The sequence below is a fragment of the Rattus norvegicus genome, chromosome 1, assembly GCF_036323735.1.
Source record: "Rattus norvegicus strain BN/NHsdMcwi chromosome 1, GRCr8, whole genome shotgun sequence".
Classification (NCBI taxonomy): Eukaryota; Metazoa; Chordata; class Mammalia; order Rodentia; family Muridae; genus Rattus; species Rattus norvegicus.
Genome location: NC_086019.1, coordinates 170,750,545 through 170,773,269, shown reverse-complemented (window position 1 = coordinate 170,773,269; position 22,725 = coordinate 170,750,545). Strand labels below are relative to the sequence as shown.

The following is a 22,725-nucleotide window of genomic DNA, read 5'->3' as shown; positions in this document are numbered from 1 at the left end:
AGGAGACCACCAACACTGCCCACCCCTGCCCACATCCCTGGCCCAAGAGGAAACTGTATACGGCCTCTGGGTCCCCGTAGAGGAGGGCCCAGGAGCGGCAGGACCCCTGCGCCTGAGACACCATCGGAACCTGAAGGAGGCAGACCGGATAAACAGTTCTCTGCACCCAAATCCCGTGGGAGGGAGAGCTGAACCTACAGAGAGGCAGACACGCTTGGGAAACCAGAGGAGACTGCACTCTGCGCACATCCAGACGCCAGAGGAAAGCACCAAACGCCATCTGGAACCCTGGTGCACGGAGGCTCCCGGAAAGAGCGGCACAGATCTTCTCGGTTGCTGCCGCCACGGAGAGGACTTGGGCAGTACCCCACGAGCACACTTGAGCCTCGGAACCTCAGGTAGGACCAACTTGTCCCCTGCAAGAGGCCTGCCTGGTGAACTCAGGACACACAGAGGCAAAATTCCTCTGGGACCGGGCACTTCCTGTGTTTACCGGAAGTCCCACACCCGCGGATCCCGGCCTGCAGCAGCTATCTGCTCCCAAGCCCCGTGGGAGAGAGACCTCACCGCCTGGTCAGGTGGGCACTCCTGAGGCTGCAGAGCGGAGGAGACCACCAACACTGCCCACCCCTGCCCACATCCCTGGCCCAAGAGGAAACTGTATAAGGCCTCTGGGTTCCCGTAGGGGTGGGCCCAGGAGTGGCAGGACCCCTGGGCCTGAGACACCGCCGGAACCTGAAGGAAACAGACCGGATAGACAGTTCTCTGCACCCAAATCCCGTGGGAGGGAGAGCTAGACCTACGGAGAGGCAGACACGCCTGGGAAACCAGAAGAGACTGCACTCTGCACACACATCTCGGACGTCAGAGGAGAACACCAAACCCCATCTGGAACCCTAGTGCACGGAGGCTCCCGGAAAGGGCGGCGCAGATCTTCCCGGTTGCTGCCGCCACAGAGAGCTCGTGGGCAGCGCCCCGTGAGCAAACTTGGGCCTCGGGACCACAGGTAGGACCAACTTTTCTGCTGCGGGTGACCTGCCTGGTGAACTCAAGACACAGGCCCACAGGAACAGCTGAAGACCTGTACAGAGGAAAAACTACACGCCCGAAAGCAGAACACTCTGTCTCCATAACTGGCTGAAAGAAAACAGGAAAACAGGTCTACAGCACTCCTGACACACAGGCTTATAGGACAGTCTAGCCACTGTCAGAAATAGCAGAACAAAGTAACACTAGAGATAATCTGATGGCGAGAGGCAAGCGCAGGAACCCAAGCAACAGAAACAAAGACTACATGGCATCATCGGAGCGCAATTCTCCCACCAAAATAAACATGGAATATCCAAACACACCAGAAAAGCAAGATCTAGTTTCAAAATCATATTTGATCATGATGCTGGAGGACTTCAAGAAAGACGTGAAGAACTCCATTAGAGAACAAGTAGAAGCCTACAGAGAGGAATCGCAAAAATGCCTGAAAGAATTCCAGGAAAACATAAATAAACAAGTAGAAACCCATAGAGAGGAATCACAAAAATCCCTGAAAGAATTCCAGGAAAACACAATCAAACAGTTGAAGGAATTAAAAATGGAAATAGGAGCAATCAAGAAAGAACACATGGAAACAACCCTGGATATAGAAAATCAAAAGAAGAGACAAGGAGCTCTAGATACAAGCTTCACCAACAGAATACAAGAGATGGAAGAGAGAATCTCAGGAGCAGAAGATTCCATAGAAATCATTGACTCAACTGTCAAAGATAATGTAAAGCAGAAAAAGCTACTGGTCCAAAACATACAGGAAATCCAGGACTCAATGAGAAGATCAAACCTAAGGATAATAGGTATAGAAGAGAGTGAAGACTCCCAGCTCAAAGGACCAGTAAATATCTTCAACAAAATCATAGAAGAAAACTTCCCTAACCTAAAAAAAGAGATACCCATAGGCATACAAGAAGCCTACAGAACTCCAAATAGATTGGACCAGAAAAGAAACACCTCCCGTCACATAACAGTCAAAACACCAAACGCATAAAATAAAGAAAGAATATTAAAAGCAGTAAGGGAAAAAGGTCAAGTAACATATAAAGGCAGACCTATCAGAATCACACCAGACTTCTCGCCAGAAACTATGAAGGCCAGAAGATCCGGGACAGATGTCATACAGACCCTAAGAGAACACAAGTGCCAGCCCAGGTTACTGTATCCTGCAAAACTCTCAATTAACATAGATGGAGAAACCAAGATATTCCATGACAAAACCAAATTTACACAATATCTTTCTACAAATCCAGCACTACAAAGGATAATAAAGGGTAAAGCCCAACATAAGGAGGCAAGCTATACCCTAGAAGAAGCAAGAAACTAATCATCTTGGCAACAAAACAAAGAGAAGAAAAGCACACAAACATAACCTCACATCCAAATATGAATATAACAGGAAGCAATAATCACTATTCCTTAATATCTCTCAACATCAATGGCCTCAACTCCCCAATAAAAAGACATAGATTAACAAACTGGATACGCAACGAGGACCCTGCATTCTGCTGCCTACAGGAAACACACCTCAGAGACAAAGACAGACACAACCTCAGAGTGAAAGGCTGGAAAACAACTTTCCAAGCAAATGGTCAGAAGAAGCAAGCTGGAGTAGCCATTCTAATATCAAATAAAATCAATTTTCAATTAAAAGTCATCAAAAAAGATAAGGAAGGACACTTCATATTCATCAAAGGAAAAATCCACCAAGATGAACTCTCAATCCTAAACATCTATGCCCCAAATAAAAGGGCACCTACATACGTAAAAGAAACCTTACTAAAGCTCAAAACACACATTGCACCTCACACAATAATAGTAGGAGATTTCAACGCCCCACTCTCATCAATGGACAGATCATGGAAACAGAAATTACACAGAGACGTAGACAGACTAAGAGAAGTCATGAGCCAAATGGACTTAACAGATATTTATAGAACATTCTATCCTAAAGCAAGAGGATATACCTTCTTCTCAGCTCCTCATGGTACTTTCTCCAAAATTGACCATATAGTTGGTCAAAAAACGGGCCTCAACAGGTACAGAAAGATAGAAATAATCCCATGCGTGCTATCAGACCACCACGGCCTAAAACTGGTCTTCAATAACAATAAGGGAAGAATGCCCACATATACGTGGAAATTGAACAATGCTCTACTCAATGATAACCTAGTCAAGGAAGAAATAAAGAAAGAAATTAAAAACTTTTTAGAATTTAATGAAAATGAAGGTACAACACACCCAAACTTATGGGACACAATGAAAGCTGTGCTAAGAGGAAAACTCATAGTGCTGTGTGCCTGCAGAAAGAAACAGGAAAGAGCATATGTCAGCAGCTTGACAGCACACCTAAAAGCTCTAGAGCAAAAAGAAGCAAATACACCCAGGAGGAGTAGAAGGCAGGAAATAATCAAACTCAGAGCTGAAATCAACCAAGTAGAAACAAAAAGGACCATAGAAAGAATCAACAGAACCAAAAGTTGGTTCTTTGAGAAAATCAACAAGATAGATAAACCCTTAGCCAGACTAACGAGAGGACACAGAGAGTGCATCCAAATTAACAAAATCAGAAATGAAAAGGGAGACATAACTACAGATTCAGAGGAAATTCAAAAAATCATCAGATCTTACTATAAAAGCCTATATTCAACAAAACTTGAAAATCTACAGGAAAAGGACAATTTCCTAGACAAATATCAGGTACCGAAGTTAAATCAGGAACAGATAAACCAGTTAAACAACCCCATAACTCCTAAGGAAATAGAAGCAGTCATTAAAGGTCTCCCAACCAAAAGGAGCCCAGGTCCAGACGGGTTTAGTGCAGAATACTATCAAACCTTCATAGAAGACCTCATATCAATATTATCCAAACTATTCCACAAAATTGAAACAGATGAATCACTCCCGAATTCCTTCTATGAAGCCACAATTACTCTTATACCTAAACCACACAAAGACCCAACAAAGAAAGAGAACTTCAGACCAATTTCCCTTATGAATATCGACGCAAAAATACTCAATAAAATTCTGGCAAACCGAATCCAAGTGCACATCAAAACAATCATCCACCATGATCAAGTAGGCTTCATCCCAGGCATGCAGGGATGGTTTAATATACGGAAAATCATCAACGTGATCCATCATATAAACAAACTGAAAGAACAAAACCACATGATCATTTCATTAGATGCTGAGAAAGCATTTGACAAAATTCAACACCCTTCATGATAAAAGTCCTGGAAAGAATAGGAATTCAAGGCCCATACCTAAACATAGTAAAAGCCATATACAGCAAACCAGTTGCTAACATTAAACTAAATGGAGAGAAACTTGAAGCAATCCCACTAAAATCAGGGACTAGACAAGGCTGCCCACTCTCTCCCTACTTATTCAATATAGTTATTGAAGTTCTAGCCAGAGCAATCAGACAACAAAAGGAGGTCAAGGGGATACAGATCGGAAAAGAAGAAGTCAAAATATCACTGTTTGCAGATGATATGATAGTTTATTTAAGTGATCCCAAAAGTTCCACCAGAGAACTACTAAAGCTGATAAACAACTTCAGCAAAGTGGCTGGGTATAAAATTAACTCAAATAAATCAGTAGCCTTCCTCTACACAAAAGAGAAACAAGCCAAGAAAGAAATTAGGGAAACGACACCCTTCATAATAGACCCAAATAATATAAAGTACCTCGGTGTGACTTTAACCAAGCAAGTAAAAGATCTGTACAATAAGAACTTCAAGACACTGAAGAAAGAAATTGAAGAAGACCTCAGAAGATGGAAAGATCTCCCATGCTCATGGATTGGCAGGATTAATATAGTAAAAATGACCATTTTACCAAAAGCGACCTACAGATTCAATGCAATCCCCATCAAAATACCAATCCAATTCTTCAAAGAGTTAGACAGAACAATTTGCAAATTCATCTGGAATAACAAAAAACCCAGGATAGCTAAAACTATCCTCAACAATAAAAGGACTTCAGGGGGAATCACTATCCCTGAACTCAAGCAGTATTACAGAGCAATAGTGATAAAAACTGCATGGTATTGGTACAGAGACAGACAGATAGACCAATGGAATAGAATTGAAGACCCAGAAATGAACCCACACACCTATGGGCACTTGATTTTTGACAAAGGAGCCAAAACCATCCAATGGAAAAAAGATAGCATTTTCAGCAAATGGTGCTGGTTCAACTGGAGGTCAACATGTAGAAGAATGCAGATTGATCCATGCTTATCACCCTGTACAAAGCTTAAGTCCAAGTGGATCAAGGACCTCCACATCAAACCAGACACACTCAAACTAATAGAAGAAAAACTAGGGAAGCATCTGGAACACATGGGCACTGGTAAAAATTTCCTGAACAAAACACCAATGGCTTATGCTCTGAGATCAAGAATCGACAAATGGGATCTCATAAAACTGCAAAGCTTCTGTAAGGCAAAGGACACTGTGGTTAGGACAAAACGGCAACCAACAGATTGGGAAAAGATCTTTACAAATCCTACAACAGATAGAGGCCTTATATCCAAAATATACAAAGAACTCAAGAAGTTAGACCGCAGGGAAACAAATAACCCTATTAAAAATGGGGTTCAGAGCTAAACAAAGAATTCACAGCTGAGGAATGCCGAATGGCTGAGAAACACCTAAAGAAATGTTCAACATCTTTAGTCATAAGGGAAATGCAAATCAAAACAACCCTGAGATTTCACCTCACACCAGTGAGAATGGCTAAGATCAAAAACTCAGGTGACAGCAGATGCTGGCGAGGATGTGGAGAAAGAGGAACACTCCTCCACTGTTGGTGGGATTGCAGACTGGTACAACCATTCTGGAAATCAGTCTGGAGGTTCCTCAGAAAATTGAACATTGAACTACCTGAGGATCCAGCTATACCTCTCTTGGGCATATACCCAAAAGATGCCCCAACATATAAAAAAGACACGTGCTCCACTATGTTCATCGCAGCCTTATTTATAATAGCCAGAAAATGGAAAGAACCCAGATGCCCTTCAACAGAGGAATGGATACAGAAAATGTGGTACATCTATACAATGGAATATTACTCAGCTATCAAAAACAACGGCTTTATGAAATTCATAGGCAAATGGTTGGAACTGGAAAATATCATCCTGAGTGAGCTAACCCAATCACAGAAAGACATACATGGTATGCACTCACTGATAAGTGACTATTAGCCCAAATGCTTGAATTACCCTAGATGCCTAGAACAAATGAAACTCAAGACGGATGATCAAAATGTGAATGCTTCACTCCTTCTTTAAAAGGGAAACAAGAATACCCTTGGCAGGGAATAGAGAGGCAAAGATCAAAACAGAGACTGAAGGGACACCCATTCAGAGCCTGCCCCACATGTGGCCCATACATATACAGACAAGATGGATGAAGCAAAGAAGTGCAGAACGACAGGAGCCGGATATAGATCGCTCCTGAGAGACACAGCCAGAATACAGCAAATACAGAGGCGAATGCCAGCAGCAAACCACTGAACTGAGAATAGGACCCCCGTTGAAGGAATCAGAGAAAGAACTGGAAGAGCTTGAAGGGGCTGGAAGACCCCATATGTACAACAATGCCAAGCAAACAGAGCTTCCAGGGACTAAGCCACTACCTAAAGACTATACATGGACTGACCCTGGACTCTGACCTCATAGGTAGCAATGAATATCCTAGTAAGAGCACCAGTGGACGGGGAAGCCCTGGGTCCTGCTAAGACTGAACCCCCAGTGAACTAGACTGTTGGGGGGAGGGCGGCAATGGGGGGAGGGTTGGGAGGGGAACACCCATAAGGAAGGGGAGGGGGGAGGGGGATGTTTGCCCGGAAACCAAAGAATTATTATTAAGTATTAAATAAATTAAAAAAAAACTGAAAACAAAAAAATGTAAAAAAACAAAAAACAAAAAAGTAAGAAAGGGGGAAGAGAAACAGAAATATAGTCTGCATCTAAATTCTGGCCTCTACGTATACATGTATATATGTATGCACAGGTATAACACACATAATACACACAGATACACACACACACACACACACACACACACACACACATACACAAACACACGCGCGTGCGCGCATGCATGCACGCAAACATACACATAGTTCAAATGGCCACAATCAAAAAGGTGCTAGTATTATAATTTTAAATGTATATGAGGCAAAAGCTGGTAGAACTGAAAATCCACTGATACGGCAGAAAATTTCAAACCATATTTTACCAATAATTGGTTTGTGAGACTGACAGAAATGTCAGTCACTACGAGAAAGTAAGGTGTTGACCTTCTTAAATGTACTCCACACCTTTATGAAATCCAACATGTAGAAGGACATGCACTATTTTGTGACAGTAATCCATCTGCAAAGCAAACCATGTCCGCTGACGACATGCACACTGTTACAATAATCCACTGAAAACAAAGCACAGAACATTTAAAATATCACATATGTCACATTTGACATCAGAAAGATGAATACACAAAGTATCAGGATTTGTGGACATGTGCTATCGTAGTACTTCACAGAGAATGGAAAGGCTTAAATGCATCTCCTGAGTTGATATAACAGACTATTTCAAGGGCACCAGAAAGTTAAAAATATGTAAGAAGGTAGAAATTGGCCATTTTCTCAATGCTAAGTCCTACTTATAAAATATACATTTTTAATACACTGAAAGTTACTGAAGAACTTAGATAACAATGGAAAAATTGGCTAAAAAATTGGAAGACACAAATAAAGTCAAGTAAGTAAAATAGATAGTTGGTGTCCAGAAGAGTCTGACATACTAACAAAAAACCAGGGGTCCAATAGAAAAAGATGAATGGTGTTAGAAAGGGGAAAGGTGTTACTACAGACACAAAACATAGCAAGACTGTGAACTCCAGGCGACACATTTAAAACAGATGAAATAAATTCTCAAACAAGTCTAAAACGAGAAAATGGCATTGGTCTGCTAGCCATCAGTGTAGCTAGATGATTTCCCTCATCTGACCCAGAACACTACAGGCCACATGCCAGTAAACACCGTGGGGGAACATGATTTAATAGTGTACAAAATCCCCCCAAGAGAAGAGGAAAAGACACGAGGATCCCTAACTCTAAAGACATGCTCCACGTGGCCCAGGCTGACCTGCAGCTGCCTCAGCTTCCCTAGTAGTGGGGATCACATGGATGTGCAACAAGGCCTGGCTTTGCAACTCACTCTAGAGGATCATATAGATAACCAGATTAGACAGCTAGTTAAACGGAGATCAGGGAAATAAAATCACAGGCTGGTTTCATTCATGAGTCTACTTGCAAATATCTGAACACTGTGAAAGCAGTTAACAGGAAACACGTTTGCACACACACTTGTGTATCTGTTTATGAAGAACAATAAATCAGGAAAAAAAATCAACAAAACTAAGGAACAGTCTTTTCACACATTAAAAGATAAAGGATGCAATTTGTAGGCTCAGTACAATATATTCAGAAAAACCATATAATAAAATTCAACTTCATTCAGGTTTTCAAAGTCTAAATTCCATGTCACCTAACGGTGAAATACTTCAAAGCATTTCTTTTAAGATTAGGAACTGGTCCTAGAAAATACAAAGGCACAAGTAATAAGGACGGGGTGACAGAAGACATCAAAAGAACCAGGAAGGAAAGGATTGACAAGATGGGGGCTGGGGAGGTGTCTCCGTGGGCGTGGTGTTCTCTATGTAAGCATCAGGGCCTGAGTTTGGATCTCTAGCATGCCATGTGAAAGCTGAGAGTGGTCACACATGTCTGTGACACTAACAACTAGGGAACGGCCATGACAGGCAGTGCACAGGAGCTCAGTGTTCAAAAAGTCTAGTTAGTGAGTGCCTAGTTCACAGAGAAACTCTGGGTCCTGTCTTAGAAAAGATAATGTAGATGGTAATAGAAGTCCTCAGATGTGGACCTCCATTCCTCATCATAGGTGTGCTATCTCACACACACACACACACACACACACATACATACACACACACACACACACATACACACACACATACACATACACACACATACACACACATACACACACATACATACACACATACATACACACATACACACACATACACACACATACACACACACACATACATGCAAACTAACAAAATGATCCTCATTCATACATGCTACAATTGTCAATACATAAAATGCAACTATTATTTTGCAAATGACAGTGATCAAATTACTAGACACAGTATGTAGCAATACTGAATGGTGGACTGACAGAGCCCGAAGCAGGCCAGACCCTGCAGGTGGTACTGCAAACTGGCCCGACCACTTAAGAATTGTCTTTGACTATTCCTAAGTACACATATACGCTGGACAAATTCTTGCTCCTATTTAATGGTAGACATATACAAGGATTATAATGTCAATAATTTCTGAAGTAGAAAAGCTTAGTAATTCAAATGCATAAATTATGGTGTGTTGTACAACAGATGCTAAAATGTCACTATAGAAAATAAAAGTTGGGCATGGAGGCTCGTGCCTGCAACCCCAACACTGGGGGTAGGGGTGGGGGTAGGGAAGGGCTGCGACAGAGAACCGCTCAGTGTCATCATTAGTTCCACAGTCAGAGCAAAACCAGTGTGTGTTACAAGATATCCTGAAGGCAACGGTTACGTACTGAACGTCAATAATTCTAAAAGCAGAATGTTTAATATAATTTAGAGAATAATACAGCAAATGTTATCTCACTCAAATAAATTTAAAGAATAGGCAAAGCTGGGCGACCTATTGTTTTATGATAAATACTTTTTAAAATGAAGGAACAGTAAATCTGAGCTTCAGGATACTGATTACCGCCAGGAAAGACCTGAGGGGCAGTTAAGGGGCATAAGGAAGGAATGCTGTAAAAAAGAAGGATCATGTCCTCTTTACTCAGCTCAGTTCTGGCTGGTGTGTGTTTGTTGTTATTTTTATAGCATATGTATGCATCACACTCACTGTTGCCTGAATCACAGATTCCATCTACAACAGTGGTTCTCAACCTTCCTAATGCTGCAACCCTTTAAGACAGTTCCCCATGTTGTGGTGACCTAAAATGATTCCGTTGCTACTTCATAACTGTAATCTTGCTGCTGCTATGAGTTATAACATAAGTATCTGATATCTGACCCCTGTGAAAGGGTCATTCAAGCCCAAAGGGGTCACAACTCACAGGTTGAGAAACACTGACCTAAAAAGTTACATACTTTGATTTGTCCCAGTAATCATACTATGACGAAAACCCCAGGGGTACGGGGGTGGTCTGAATGTAAGAGGCCTGGAACTTGGGCCCCTTTCTTTCTAGTATTCCATCCTACCTCTTTTCCTGCTATTTATCAACCTAAGTAGTCCAGACAGCAGGGTGATTATGTGTCTGATGGGTAATGAGTAGAGCAGGTTGAGAGTCAGTGGATTCTCAAAAAGACACAGCTCAGTAGACCCCAGCGATGGCCAGAGTCCCGACAGCTGCTTAGATGAAACTTGGCTTCCCAGGCAGCAATTGCAAACCAGGGCTTTCTACGGGGCTTTCCAGTCCTTAAGGTCAGTGAACCCAGTAGTCCTTAGGATGTGTAGCCCCACACGTAGTGATATCCTGAGCTGGTATTATCAGCTGGAACCAGCTAGAAAAGCCGATTGCCAGCCTCTTCTCTCAACTGTGCCTTCGATGATGTCCACACACTGGTGACCTGAAATCAGGCTCGCTGAGAGTGATCACAACACATGAATCAGCAAATGCTACATGTCAGCTGCTCTCCCTTCTCCCCTGGGCCCGGTCCTCCAGCCTGGCGACACTGTCTGCCAGCACACCCTTAGATACGACACCGTTGTAAAATTGTATGATCGTGGCTTGTAATTTACACAGCAATGGAAGGGTGTAGGTTCACACTAGTAAGCAAGCTCTGGTTACAGAGTGTGCCTGCCTCACCTGTACTCAACCATGTAGAACACACACTCTGGTCATCTTTACATCCTTTCCTGTGGGCAGAACTATGTACCCACCTCTATCAGATCTGGAAAAGGTCTGATCTCATGGAAAATATACGGAAATTCCAAAACTGGCCACTGCAAATTGCTGGGAATGGCTAAGTAAAATTTAATGAAAACATGGGCTTTCAAGTATTAAAACATGTAACAGCCTATGTTGTGCCACGACCCATTCTGAAATACCATCTATCCAAAGGAAGCCTGAGAGCCACCAACCAAGAGGCAGACCACCAAGAAAGTGATTTCTGGAGTACTTTAGGTCGATTTGCCAAGGTTCCAGAAGAACATGTGAAGGGCCTGGGCCTGGCAGTCAGTGTTCCTGCTGAGCACCAAACCCAGGCTTTCTGAATGCTAACTCCCGCCAGGAACTGGGAAGAATCCCCATCAAGGACCAGTTTACTATTGCTGATCTGGTTTCCGTGGATAAGAGCAAAACCTATCATTTTTTTACTCAATAATTTCAATTTTATTCCTCCCCAGGAAAGCAGGAAGATTACGTTTTATTTTAATGTGAATATTTATTAAGTTCACAATCTCTCCCAAGGAATTAAAAAAAAAACTTAACAGGGATTAATTGCTTCATGGGTCCACCCAGGATACAACAGCCTCAAGTCCAGCATCCCTAAAGAATGGAGTCCTGGGGTTGGGGATTTAGCTCAGTGGTACAGCGCTTGCCTAGGAAGCGCAAGGCCCTGGGTTCGGTCCCCAGATCCGAAAAAAAAAAAAAAAAAACAAAAAAAAAAAAAAAAAAAAAGAATGGAGTCCTTCACATGGAACTACATTTTATCCATTTATTTTATCTTAATGAGATAAGAGATGGTCTTGAGTTATCATGTGGCACACACCTTTAATCCCAATACTCACGAGGCTGAGGCAGGGGCATTGCTAGTACTAGGCTAGCCAGGTCTACTCAATGAGACCCTACCATAAAAGAAAACTTAAGTATCTTACGTCTAGACACTATCTTGGAGGTGGGGTACCATCAGGAACAAGTGAACTTGGCTTCTGCGCTTAACAGCAGAGTCAATCAGGAAAGAAATCCAGGTGAAGCAATGCACACGAGAAAACGGTACACGTAACGGTAGGAGCACGGAATGACGTGGAAAACAAAGATCAGAAAGACTTTCCCCAATCCCGGACTCAAAAAGTTGATCTTTAAAATGGGGTCCAATTGCTTGGCAGGAGCAGCAGGCACAGGGGACAGACAGGCAAAGCAACATATGCCACATGTGGACCAGACAGAGACCGCTGCAAAGTGACCCTGATTCCCACCCAGCTGCTATCCAGCTTCGAATCCCTGCCTGAACCTCTTAATGGCGACTCCACCTAAGGTTCCTTTGCCATATGAAGAATTCAGATGGTGGGATTTGTAGAGGTTAAACAGATGACAAAGCAAACATAATGAGTACATGGTATTCAATTACTATAGTAAAAAAAAATTTTTTTTGGAACAAGCTTCCAACAGTATAGCAGTTTCCAACATTAGGGCAAGTATTCAGAGAAACTCCTCCAGGTAAGGAGAAACACTTGGTTATAAAATCCTTCTAAGTGCACAGCAGAGCTAATGAGGCAGAAATAGAATTTTTCAGTGACAGGAACAATAGCCATGAATCCACAGAGGTGAGTAAGCCCTGGAGCTGGAGGTGAGGGAAGGGAATGAACTCTAGTGTTTAACTCCTGCCATCTACGGGACTGTGAGACAGTCTTGCCTAAAGCTACATTCCCAAAGCCTGAAGGTCACATTCTTAAAAGATAAGTGGAACAGGTGGATAGGGCACTTCATCCTGGCTTATACTTGTCCTAGAAAAAGGAGGGGAGAAAAACCTCTTTAATACAAACCACCAACAAACCAGAACTCTCAAGCTCAGAATTGAGTTTAAACTGTTCTATGTTAGCAGTACATCTTATGGACGAAATTTTGAATCACAGTTGGAGGAATGTATTTTAAATGCACATACTGCAATTTCTATAAAGTTTCAAGCAAGACAAGCCTATACTCACAAATAAAATAGCCATAAAATCTGTTGAGTTATTAGTCAATGAAAATGTCAAGGGAAAGAACCAGAGCTTCCTGGATCACAGTTGGAGCCATGAGGAACAGAATACAAAAGCAACTGCATACGGAATGGGGAAATACATACATACATACATACATACATACATACATACATACATACATACACACATCTATACATATGTATCCATAGATGTGTATAAAAGAAATGGAAAGAATATTGAGGGGGAAATATTGATCAACTAAATTAGGCTAATATGAAAATATTAGGTAATGGAAAGAAATAGCCAAGAATTTTCCAGAACTGATTCAAGAAAAGATGCTCAGATTCAGGACTATATTCTGACCAGGATAAACAAAAAAACATGCCTAATTAGCAATGTCATAACTAAGGAGGAAGTAAGCTCCAATAAAAAAAAAAGGAAAACTGACATACAAAGTAATAAATGGCAGAATAGATATTGACTTTAAAAGGAAGGAAACAATGGAATTATTGCTTCACATTGCCAAAATCAAAGTAAACCGAGAATTTTATTCACCTAAATTTTTATTCCTTGAAAAATAACCTTCAGAAAACAATCTCAAAACAAGGACACACTTGGGAGCTGTGGGTTTGGCTTCAAAACCTACGGACATCTCTAGAAACAGACAGCCTTCTTTCATACTCCTGCCTTCTTTGCTGTGAGGACTCAGAGGGAGTCTACAGCATGGAGAGAGATAAATAAACCTCAAGGCCTCTGGGGGCACTGAGGAGGAGTGAATAGAAGATCCAAAATAGTCTTCCAACAGGAGTGAGGAAGTGCAATCTCCCTTGCTTTCAGAGCAAACAAGGACAGCACACAAGCAACACTGTGTGTACCACTCATGTGCATCCATGCAGAACCCACGAGCAAACTGAACTCCGCAGCGTTTAGAGAAGACGGTGCATCAGAGCAAGGCTGGATTAATCTAGGAACATAAGATTGAATGAAGTCTAGAAAACTGATCAATGTTATTGACCATAATAGTAGATTTAAGGAGCCTCTCAGAAATCACATCATTTGAGAGAGGGACAACCATTCCCAATAGTCCTGAGGTCCGTCCACTAGGAACAGACAGAGACTTCTTATTTGGGACAGGGTTTCACTATGGAGCCTAAGTTGTGATTCTCTTACTTCAGTTTCTTCAGCACTGGAATTGATGGTGTGAGATACCATACTTGGCAGAGGGAAGCAACCTGAATATGACAAAGGCACCCACAAATACCTCTAGGAAAAACTATACTTACTCTACAGGAGTGTAAAGACAGTCTACCTAAAATATGGAACAAGTCAAAGATGCCTGAATTTATCCTGTACTTACTGTTTCACACCGTACTGGGTATCCTAGTTTGTATTTTAGTCAATAACAAAATCAAAAGGACTAAGAAACAAAAAGGCACAGACCAGAAAGTAACAAAGCCATCATAACTCCTGCATGCCTAATAACATGTAAATAACATGTAAATAACAAAGAAAACGTAGAAGCACCTATAAGAATTAAGGATTTTACAGGAAATACAAAATTTCAGTCATATACCTATAATAGTCAGAAATACTATTTTAGAAATTACCATTTAAGGTAACAAAAATGGGGAACTAAGGACAAATCTAGCAAAAGGCTGGCAAGATCTTTATGTAGAAAAACCACAAAGCCCGAAGGCAAGACTTTAACTAAAGAGCATATACATGGAAAGAGAAATGAATGGAAAGGCATAAACTTTCCTTAAACTGTCCTGTAGACTTCATACACTCCCAAACAGCCAGGAACAAAACTTTGCCCATGCTAGACAAATGCTCTACCCAACCCTTCTAGGACACACGCATGATGCACTGTCAGCGCTGTGCAGATCCATTTAAAAAATATTGTCAGTTGAATTTGAAGATGAAGAGTCCCTGGGCAGACAATAGAATTACATCGGCACGTGGTTAAGACTAATTGAAAATGAAAGGGGAAAACATTATAACTTAAAAAAAACCTTTACTTTATTGTAAAATATTGATAGTTTAAGATCCCGAAAGACATAATTCTTGTTTGACAACGGAGCTCTGAAAAAATATGTGAAAAAATTAAGTTATCAGCTAAAATTAAACTAAAAGACGACTAGGCTTGCTTTTCCAGATTCTGGAATCAGAGCAATTGGCAAGGCCTGAGATTTGACAATGTTGTCAAGTAGAACCGTGGATGGAAAAGGAACCCAGAAGCAGATTCTTCCTATATGGAAACCCACAGATGTCAGAGCATGTACTGCCCTGCATATTACTGGGAAAAATGCTCCAGACAATCCCTTATTTACTTAGAAAAAATAATAAATTTGGATGTGTCATAAAGTGAACGAGATCTAATCCTCTAGTGTTATGTCAGATCAGGTGGATGGTTTGAGCAGTGGTTGGACTGATGAAGTCATGAGAGTGGGGCCCATGGTGGAAGTAGTAACCTCCTTATAAGGTTGGAGCTCGGGCTCTCTTCACCACGTGAACACAGGGAAGGCAGGGAGGGAGCCCCATCAGAAGTGACCTTTGCCAACACGCTGATTTCAGACCTCTTGGGCTGGAGAGTTATGAGAAATCAACCTCTGCTAAGCTCTCAGCCCACAGGACCTTGTAATGTAAGCCATACTGACCAACTTAAGTTGATTCTGTGTTACACGATAAAAAAATCTGTTCTAGGAAAACGAATCTATATATATTTTTTTCTATTCTTTTTTTTTTTTTTCGGAGCTGGGGACCGAACCCAGGGCCTTGTGCTTGCTAGGCAAGCGCTCTACCACTGAGCCAAATCCCCAACCCCACGAATCTATATTTTATATACACAGAGCAAATTCCAGGACAGCCGGGCTACACAGAGAAACCCTGTCTTGAAAATCCAATATATCTATATCTATATCTGTACCTATACATACATACATATATATGTGTGTGTATATGTACATATATGTGTGTATATGCATGTGTATGCTACACAGAGAAACCCTGTCTTGAAAATCCAATATATCTATATCTATATCTGTACCTATACATACATACATATATATGTGTGTGTATATGTACATATATGTGTGTGTATATGCATGTGCATGCTACACAGAGAAACCCTGTCTCAAACATACACACACACATATATATATGTATGTATGTACATATATATATATATATATATATATATATATATATATATGCCAAAACTTTAAAATTTCTGCCTTTCCTCCTGATATCAGGAGGCGCTCAGGATGCAGAAGCAGGAATATAATAAGTTTGAAGCCATCCTGATCTACTCTAAATAGTGAAGTTAAGACCAGCCAGGGTTACATAATGAGACCCTATCTCAAACACATAAACTTTAAGGTTTTCAACAGAAAACAAAGGAAAAATATACTCACAACATACTAAGATTTCTTAATTAAGACACAATCATGGCACTTTACAATGGAAAACTGATATATTTTATGACAATAGGTATAAGAACTATCAAAAGTCACCATTTATTCTAGACAAGTATCTCAGTGGGTAAAGGATGAGCTGCGCAAGCCTGAAGACCTGAGTTCCACTCCCAGAAGTTGGATGGTGGCATGCCTCAGACTCCTGGGGTGAGATAGGAAACAGATACAGGATTGCCCAGTAGCTCAAGGGTAGGCTAGTCTAGAATATAAAGCGCAGTAGCAAAAACAGAAGGTAATAAGGTACCAAGTTAAAATCAACTCCCTAAAGTGGTCCTCTGACCTCTACACTTGGCACATGCACATACCCATTTACCCCTCCACACACAAATAAATAAAACAGTACAACAGTAAGTCGGCACACCGCCATAAGCGGGCAGCCAACTGTAACACATATAACATAGACTTGCACACAGACTATAAAAATGACCTAGATCAACACAGGAAAAAGTCAGAAGAATATGCTGACAGCATTGCGTGTAAGAAAAGAAGCTTGAATGATAAATAAACACATAAAAAGATGGCCAATCTTGGCAGCCAAGAAGAAAGCAGTCTTATGGATACTTCACATGGACGTCCACACACACAGTAACCAGCACTGGGAGATCGAGAGCTGGTGAGAAGCTCGGTGCAGAACTCGGATAGTCACATCTCACCAGCAGGGGATCTGCTGAGGAGCCACTGTGGAAACGGCCCTATAACCACTTGGAAATGTTAAACACTTGTATCAAAGACTGTGTTATCTGTTAATCAATGGGCGGACATGAAAGTGTTCTGTTACGCTATGTAACAATGGTACCAGGCTAGGATGACTCCTTGGTTCAGTCCCTAGTACTCACATGGTGGCCCTCAACTACCTGTTACTCCAGTTCCAGGGGACTGACACCCTCTTCTGTCCTCTATAGGTACCAGATAAAAACATACATGCAAACAAAACACATTTACCCATAAAATAAAAATCAATGGATAAAATCCTTCCAGAGAGAGTGCTAACTTGTCATACGTTGAACAATGGGATGTTGTATACAATGAAAACACGCCAAGCGCGTTCACTGTACTCATCTCTATTGTTACGTGTTATAATTAATGTTGAGTGTGGAACGGCAACTCGAAGGGGGAGCCATCGACCGCAGGAACAAACTTCAACTTGCCTGTCACAATGTGAGTAAGCTCAGGGTAGTAAAAGGGACGATGGGAGAAAGTACTAGAGTGCTGTCTCATTCAGCTGGTGGGTCCACGTCTGCTCATTTAACCACCTGTTCACTGTTCCTCTGATATGTATTTTGAGCTACTGCATATAAAAGCAGAACCTTAGTGGATCTCAAACTTCTGTGCTCAGCTTCTGGACACATTAAAAAATATGACACAAATTATGAAAACAGTCCATGATTCCACTCATAGCACCTCCCCTCTCCTGTGGCTACCCAAAAGCCTGGGTAAATGTTTCTTGATGAATTGCACATTCTTCTTAACTCCTCTGCAATCCAGGATTTCCCATCAAGGATCCAGAACTCTTAGCTCTGGAAGACTTACCTCAGAGTCAGAAGGTCTCTGTAGACTGCCACTCTTTCCCTGGCCCACAGGAACATTTGTGAGGAGACCTTTTCATCAGGGACCTGCCTCATCTGGACTGTGGCCAGCCTCTGTGCATATGCTCTCTCCATAAAACCCCCAGATGCCAACTCCAGAAGGATCCCCACTGACCTTCCTGGAACTTTTCCATCTACTTTATGACTCTGCTTGCCAGAGCATTACAAAGTCTGGCTAGATGGTGTGAACAATGCTTCCCTTCCTGACCCTGGACCAGACCTCGTCAGAGCTCATCATCATGGCTGAAGTTTCTATACTTACATACATCTGGTAGATGCCCACATGGGGACAGGGAGCTAATTTGGAGACACTGATATCTTGCTACAAGTAGCCTATCTATTTTGTTTGTTTAAGCCTCCTCAGTTGCCTCCCGATTTTGGCAGCTGGGATAAAAAGATAACCATTGCTCTCCCCAGGACCCATTTTTGGTTATCAAATGTTATAGCTTTTCAAGATGAAGAGGTCTGTTCCTTCCCCCAATACCACAAATCACTTCATTTTTACCAACTGATATTTTCTACAGCTTTTCTTTCTTCCAGATGTGAAGATGGAGGCCACCACGACCTTGGCCACATTTTCCCACCTAGATACCCTGATGAAGCTGCACAAGGACTTAGGGTATGCAGGGAGAGCCACTAATGGGTAAGGAAGTTCCTAGCTCATGAATGTGCTGGAGGCTACTTGTAGAAATCTGGGGGTCCTCTTCTTCAGCAGAGATAGTCTTTGATTCACTCAAGGCCTAATCCCAGTTGGATCAGTGCCGGAGTTGGATAAAGATGGTGATGCCAAGATGAAGTAGGCAATAGCCTTAAGAGAACACACCAAGAGTCACCTCAGGGAATCTGACCGGGAGAAAGAAACGCACAGCTTTGAAAGCATCAGTCCCCCACCCACCCCTAGAAAGTCCAGTTTTCCTCAGTCTGGAGCTTAAGTGGGGAGTAACGAGGTTGTAAATGGAGTAAAAACATCTCATGGGATCCCCTTGTTTGAAATGTGAACATGGCTATAGATGATCTCTGCCTCTTCTCCTAAGCCTGACATGAGATCTGACCTTCTCTAGATCAGTTTTGCTATCTTTTCAGACTGACTTCCTTACAATTTTAATTTATGACGTTTACATTTGGAATTCCGATGCTAACTCTCCTCAACCACGCCCAAGCTCAGGGTTAAAATGAGGATCTGACCCTGGAAACACTTTTGAGTCCATAGGCAGCCCAGGCAAGTACTTGGTGGTGTCAGTCAGGCAATGGACTTCAGCTGTAGAATACAGGGAACAGATGCCATGACTCAAGCTAGCACAAACTGGAAACAGCTCTCAAGAAAATGGTATGAGGAGTAATAGAGGACAGCCACGAAAGAAGAAAGGCGAGAAAGGGATTCCTTAATAGTTTTAGCAAATTATTCTTGTATATATCAGAGTTAATGCTGTCAAAACCCCATCCCTCAAAAGATACAGAGAGCTTCTAAGTAACAGAATTAATGCATCAATGTGAATTTTATAGTTTGTTCCCAAATAACACATATAAGCAGTCTGTTTCTGTGGAAACAAAGAAGCAACTCCCTCACCCCAATGAAGGAATACTAGACTCACGTTGGTGACATACTCGATATCCTTCCAAAGGATGCACTCCCTGGGGAAGTCAGCCAAGTCGAAGAAGTGGTCCACCACCACTTGACCAATCAAGTCATGGCGAGAGAACCTGTCAAAGTCATACACGGAGAAGTGAAGCTTCCGAGCTTCAAGGTCATTGTAGTGCACAGGAAATAAAAACACCTCGTCAAACACAGGGTTCAGGGTCTTCCTGTGAACCTTAGTCTGGTGTTTTGTTTTCCGGTCAGGAAGCAAGTAGATCTTGACATAAGGATCTGACGTCCCAGAGAAGTCCTTGGCGGGCAGATTGACGGCTTTGTGGATCTTCACGATGAGCTGTTCCAAGTCGCAGTCGTATTTTAAGATGAAGTTCAGTTTCCCGCAGGCTTTGCTGTTACTTCTCCTCCCATCGTCGTTGTCCAGTGACCTCTGTTTATATAACTCTGGCTTAATTCTACCAATCCCAGTCAACTGCTCCTGCCTCTGAAGCTGTTGGATATTAAAGTCCGGGTTTGACAGGTTGAGTTGTCTTCGGATTGAGTTATGCCTTAAACGAAGAGCAAGACACAGCAGAGTTATAACCTCATTAGCTGCCCATCTTTCAGAACCCTGTGTCTCGAATGTTGGCGCTCTGCTGTATTTTAGAAGAGCTTATGTGTGTGGCTCCTTTCTTTCTTTTCAGCCTAAACTCAGAATGCTTATCATGTGGGTAATGTGAGTAAAGCTGCTCCTAAGAGCTTGAGGCTTAAAACTGAGGCCTGGGATCAGACAATGAACTTACGGAACATGTGACCCAAGAGCTTTCAGGGTTTGCAGGCACTTTCTAGATGGTCTAATGTGCATTAAGGCCTATCCAGCTGGTAGAATACCAAGATTTGCATGAACAAGCTCCTTTAAGAAGGCAATTATTCATCTTTAGATAATATCCTCAAACCGAAAAGGTAGGCTATGTGTTGTGTTAGAAAGAGAGCATCTTTCTCAAGCTAGGTGTGGTGGCTGGTACCCATAATTCTAGCACAAGGAGGCAGATATGAAAAGATTACCACTGAGTTCAAAGCCAGCCTAAGCTGCAGAGTGAGACCCACCTTTAAAAACCAAACCAAATTACATGAAAATTTCAACCACTAGCTTATAGCTTTATCAAGACACAATTTTTTGCTGGTTCAGATAAAACTATTTCATGGCAGGAATATAGGTTTTACTGTTGTAAATAGTTATGGGATTGGGGTGTCTGCTTGCTATGTGTTGGTTGTGACTAGTTGCCTGTATTAGCACAGAGACTCTGTTTTCTGTTGTTCCTCATGGGTAGTCAACAATCAAGTTTCTCTCTAAAAATCTATTTGTGTGTGTGTGTGTGTGTGTGTGTGTGTGTGTGTGTATCTGTATGTGTGTGTCTGTGTGTCTGTGTGTCTGTGTCTGTAGGTGCCCACCAAAGCCAGAGGAGAGGGTGTTATACACTCTGAGCTAGACTATACTGAGCCACCCAATATGGGTGCTGGGAATCAAATTCTAGTCTTCTGAAAGAGCAACAAGTGAGGCTTCACTTCTGAAATAAATATTGTTGACAAAAAAATTTAAAGAGGAGCTATCATAAATTACAAATGATAAATTAAGGAAGGTTAGATACTATTAACAGCAAATCAGACTTTGCTAATGGAGTCAAGTCTTCACCCATAAGCTTTGAGATAGAAGTTTCTCTAATGTTCTCTTTAAATCCTGTCTCATCTGAGTAGGTTGTCATAAGGAAAAAGAAGCTGTCATTACACAGAAGGCTAGTTATTTGTTTAACTGCTTTTTTACGTGGTGTTAGGAAGTGAGCCCAGGGCCTCCCACATACTACAAAATGCTCCACTAACTGAATTCTAACATCACAGCTTTCTCTTTTACTTTTCACTTCGAGATAAGATATCACAAAATTTCCCTGGATGTTCTTACACTCAGTCCATCCAAGCCCTGAACTCGTGATCCTCCTGCTTGAGCCTCTACTAGTCCTACTAGCTGGCTAATTTGCACTAACAGCTCAGAGTAAGGCTGTACCAAAGATTACTTTTCTTGTTTCTAACTCAGAGTACATGGTCTGTATGCTAAATAGTCAGTCAATAACCTGAATTAAAACTGTCTCTAGTGGAAAGTGACACGAACAGCAGAGCTGTCTCTGAGGGACTGGTGAATACTAGAAAAGGCAGAGTACATTTCCTTTCCTTTCCTTCCTTGAGACTTATAAAAAAGTCATGGGAACATGGGATTTACAGACCCAAAATATGTTTGAAATTCTCCTTTTTATAGCTCAGATGTTGTCATGCTGAACATCCCTATTCATCCTCAAATAGCCTCCCGATCACTAATCACCCATATAGTACCTCAAGATTGCTGTTATTGACTGTCACTTGTAATTTTCATACTCAACACAGTCCACACCAAGCAGACATATTCCAGGTACCAAGATTTCTGGATGTAAAGAGACTGTGCAGTCTGAAGGTGGCTGCTGCAGATTCTAATTCCTTCCAGAGAAATTCACAGCGTTAAAGTTTCTTGGTATCTAATGATTTAGGGGAGGTCAGAAAGGTAGGAAATGCTTTTAAAGGATGAAACAGGCTATCCATTAGTCATCAGGCCATCCCCTCACTCAGAAGTCCAGCCACTGTGGAGCTAGAACAGAGCTTTACACTTATTCTGCTGGGCTCTGTGTGTGAGAGGGAATGGCACAGAGCAGCAAGCACCGTGCCTTAGACAGAAACCGGAAGGGGAGGTGGTGCCAGCTCCACCTCTCCCTACTAATCATCTTTCTTTTCAAGTTAGATACAGAGGTTCATACTTCAGTCAAGCCATTCTATACCATTCCGGCTAAGGAGTGGTTAGTACTACTAACAGGTCATCGTGTAGACCATTTTAGGTGCTCTTTAGTTAGTGGTACTGTTTCTGTAATAAAAGTGCATTCTTGATAGCCACTGGTTGTGTCCTTGGATGTGGTGAGTTCAATCCTCAGCATGACCTAAAGCTGGGTATGGT

General features: G+C 41.9%; 1 protein-coding gene across 2 annotated transcripts in view; it reads right to left on the bottom strand.

The window, feature by feature from the left end:
- Syt9 (synaptotagmin 9) overlaps positions 1 to 22,725 on the bottom strand; it is a 180,481-nt gene that overhangs the window by 94,877 nt on the left and 62,879 nt on the right. For both annotated transcript variants that reach the window (XR_005491595.2, NM_053324.1), the window contains 1 exon segment: positions 19,717 to 20,263. Coding sequence is in view for 1 of the 2 variants with exons in the window: in NM_053324.1 (NP_445776.1) it covers positions 19,717 to 20,263 (547 nt within the window). In the remaining variant the exon portion in view is untranslated.